Source organism: Bison bison, unplaced genomic scaffold, assembly GCF_000754665.1.
Source record: "Bison bison bison isolate TAMUID 2011002044 unplaced genomic scaffold, Bison_UMD1.0 scf7180017615278, whole genome shotgun sequence".
NCBI classification, from domain to species: Eukaryota; Metazoa; Chordata; class Mammalia; order Artiodactyla; family Bovidae; genus Bison; species Bison bison.
This window is the reverse complement of record NW_011444522.1, coordinates 1-783: the sequence shown is the minus strand read 5'-3', so window position 1 is coordinate 783 and position 783 is coordinate 1. Positions and strand designations below refer to the sequence as shown.

General features: G+C 41.9%; 1 protein-coding gene across 1 annotated transcript; it reads left to right on the top strand.

Annotated features, from left to right (window-relative positions):
• Positions 1 to 7: 7 nt before the first annotated feature.
• On the top strand, positions 8 to 775 carry LOC104981556 (HIV Tat-specific factor 1 homolog; the record flags this gene model as incomplete). Its single annotated transcript, XM_010830750.1, has 1 exon — positions 8 to 775. A coding segment is annotated over one exon (768 nt), but the record flags the coding sequence as incomplete, so codon positions are not given.
• Between the last annotated feature and the right edge of the window lie 8 nt (positions 776 to 783).

Genomic DNA, 783 nt, shown 5'->3' with positions numbered 1-783 from the left:
TAGTTCTACTGCAAGTGTCCAAGATGTCAGTGCTAGGACTGCAGAAGAACCTCCGCAAAGACAACCCCCTGATCGCAGTGATCCGAAAAAGAAGGGAGAAAAGAGAAAGACTGAATCAGGATGGTTTCATGTTGAAGACGACAGAAATACAAATGTTTATGTGTCTGGTTTGCCTCCAGACATTACAGTGGATGAATTTATACAGCTCATGTCGAAGTTCGGCATTATTATGAGAGATCCTCAAACGGGAGAATTTAAGGTCAAGCTTTATAAAGATGATCAAGGAAATCTTAAAGGAGATGGACTTTGCTGTTATTTGAAGAGAGAATCTGTGGATCTGGCATTAAAACTTTTGGATGAAGGTGAAATTAGAGGCTACAGATTACATGTGGAGGTGGCAAAATTTCAGTTAAAGGGAGAATATGATGCCTCAAAGAAGAAGAAGAAGTGCAAAGACTACAAGAAAAAGCTGTCTATGCAACAAAAGCAGTTGGATTGGAGACCTGAGAGACAAGCTGGCTCATCCCGAATGCACCATGAGCGAGTTGTCATCATCAAAAACATGTTTCATCCAGTGGATTTTGAGGATGATCCACTGGTGTTGAATGAAATCAGAGAAGACCTTCGAGTAGAGTGTTCAAAGTTTGGACAAATTAGGAAGCTCCTTCTCTTTGATAGACACCCTGATGGTGTGGCCTCTGTGTCCTTTAGGAGTCCAGAGGAAGCTGATTATTGTATTCAAACCCTCAATGGAAGGTGGTTTGGTGGGCGTCAAATCACTGC